The sequence below is a fragment of the Hipposideros armiger genome, unplaced genomic scaffold (assembly GCF_001890085.2).
Source record: "Hipposideros armiger isolate ML-2016 unplaced genomic scaffold, ASM189008v1 scaffold_157, whole genome shotgun sequence".
Taxonomy (NCBI): domain Eukaryota; kingdom Metazoa; phylum Chordata; class Mammalia; order Chiroptera; family Hipposideridae; genus Hipposideros; species Hipposideros armiger.
Genome location: NW_017731507.1, coordinates 3,030,842 through 3,033,547, shown reverse-complemented (window position 1 = coordinate 3,033,547; position 2,706 = coordinate 3,030,842). Strand labels below are relative to the sequence as shown.

General features: G+C 42.1%; 1 protein-coding gene across 1 annotated transcript in view; it reads right to left on the bottom strand.

The window, feature by feature from the left end:
* The window catches only part of TMEM71 (transmembrane protein 71), a 38,699-nt gene that overhangs the window by 27,518 nt on the left and 8,475 nt on the right, over positions 1–2,706 (bottom strand). Inside the window, exon 4 of the mRNA XM_019651275.1 lies at positions 324–530. Coding sequence (XP_019506820.1) covers positions 324–530 — 207 coding nt within the window. The remainder of the gene's footprint in view (positions 1–323; positions 531–2,706) is intronic.

Here is a 2,706-nt window from a genome sequence, read left to right as displayed (position 1 = left end):
TCCTACATCTCTCAAGACTCACATCAGCCATCAGCATCTCTAGGAAGCTCGTTTTAACCCATTTCTCCAAGTAAACGTGGCCTCCCGTCCTTTTCCCCTCTGCTGTGCTCTAGTCAGACTTCTCCCCCAGGACCTGCATCACCTCATTACTTTTGTTCATTTTCATGTCAGCTATTCCTCACCCTTATTCTCCTTGCATTTCCACAGTCTGGAGCAGGAATGGGCTCCTTAAAATGAATGTTGAGTGAACAAATGAATGAATGAATGAATAATTCATAGGTGGATTGGACTTCTGATTCTTTTATATACCATCCTCTACTTACCTAACTAAGTTCTCCTTGTACATCACACTGGTCTGGGATGGGCTCAGAGTTACATTGCCATCTTTGTCGCAGAGGAAACTGTCTTCTGTCCAAAGGTAGTAGCCATTGGTGAGGAGCCTGGGACTTCGGCGACAGGGCAGTCCCGTCAGGGGATCTATGGAGCAGCAGTCAAAGGAAGCATCACCGTGCAGGAAATCACAGGCAAAACTAAAGAGAGAATAAGGAAAGTCCTTTAAAGCTTCATCCAGAACATCCAGCACACAAAATCCACATTTCTAGTCACCATGACAGAAAACACCTCATTACATTCATGGCTGCCAATTGCTTCTGCATCTCTAAAAATGTCACTCTTAATCTTCTGGGCTTCACCTCCTCACCTGTGAGAGCATTGAACATTTAGTGCTTCTTTCTGTTTTAAACACATTGGTGAAATATTATGGCTCATTAGTTTCTTGACCATGTGATGCACCTTAGTCAATTTTTTTGGGGTGGAAAAATTGCAAAACAGTCTCTCTGGGGTGTTGGAAGCTCATAATCTCCTCCAGCCCTTACTTTGAATATCCTTCCAATGCTGCCTCCTGACCCTTGGCACTATACTAGATAACGTAACTGCACAGCCACCAGACACGCACGAGTTACAGGGCAAACGTGCAGTCCAAAAGAGATCTTTTTTGCCATTGCCAATGTCCCTCCAGGTCAGCAGCACAAATGTCTGTGCAGTTACCATCCCTGATTTGCTTCAGGGAAGCCTCCTATTTAGTTCGGTAAATCTGTACGTGTCTTAGGTTTGGAAAACTATCACACACCTGTGTGACCAAAGGGCAACCTCATGCTCTACTGAATTTCTGATAAGTTTTTAAATTTAAAAGTCTATTCACAATGAATACATTCACTAATGTTAGTAAAATGCTATTTTAAATGGATATTATTTAGTACTGAAAGCTAACTATGGGCCTGGCCCATTGCTTCAGGCTTTATTTACTTTGCGCATACCTCCCTAAAAGCTGAGTATGATTATCTTCATTGTGCAACAGGGGGGAATATGANCGTCGATGGACATTTATTTACTTTGCTTCCATATCATGGCCATTGTGAGTAATGCTGCAACGTACATGGGAGCATGGATATCTCTTTGAGATCCTGATTTCAAGTCCTTTGAATACATACCCAGAAGTGGGATTGCTGGATCATCTGGCGGTTCTATTTTTACATTTTAAGGAACCTCCATACTGTGTTTTCATAGCGGCTGCACCAATTTACATTCCCACCAACAGGGCACCAGGATTCCCTTTTCTCTACATTCTCCCAATGTGGATGAACCTGAAGGGCATTATGCCAAGTGAAATAAACCAGACACAGAAGGAGAACTACTGCATGATTTCCGTAGTCCCAGTTTCAGTCGTACAAGATGAGTAAGTCCCAGAGATGTACGGTACGCACTATAGTTAACAATGCTGTGCTGTGTACTTAAAACTTTGCTAAGAGAGTAGGTCTTCGGTTAAGCGTTCTTATCATGCACATGTGCGCACATGCACAATGAATAATACTCTTTCACAGACTTTGGAGAGAAGCGATTACAGAACATATGGATTTGTTGGTCAATAGCACTCACTATTCAGGGTAGTTATTACTGGAACTTCTGTTCAACCTCCTGAATTCCTCTCTTAAGTTTCCTTTCTGCTCATTCACTTGTTTTTCATAGGTAGACTCCTTGATGCCACAGACTTTGCTCCTCTACTGCTTCTCCTGTTGGCTCCCAAATCAATCTACCTAGATCCTTCCTTGCTCCTGAACACCATTCTCACATTTCCAGCCCTCTGGTGGCTATCTTTCCATAGGTACTTCATATTCAATTCGTATGAAATAGAATTCATTGTCTCTTTTCCTGACCCAAATCTGTTCTCTTTCTTTGCCTTTTTGGAGCTAATAGGTACGGCAGAATACCACCTCCTGTGCTAATATGTACTTTTCACGAACTATTTCATTCTCACAATTCTCTGTGCTATTAATATTTTTTCTCATTTTGTATATGAAGAAATGGAGGATCAGAGGTGCGTCCAGGACTTGAATTCGGTTTTATTCAGCTCAAAAGCCCGTTCTCCTCGTCGCTCTGCCATACTGTCTTCCAGACCTTCGTGACTGGCAGAACCTCTTGTGCAGCCCCCCAAGTTAAACACATCAGGGTTTTTTGTTTTTTATATATTTTTTTATTCTTCCCACTCTCTCATCACTGCATTCAGTCGTTCACCAACCTACCAATTCGACCTTGAAAAATGTTCCTTAAATCACTTCCTTCCTCTTTATTTCCAGAGCTACTTTCCTTAGTTTGCCTGGTGGTTTTAATTGCCTCTTCACTTTGTGTTCCTGTAAAGGTAACCTTGAA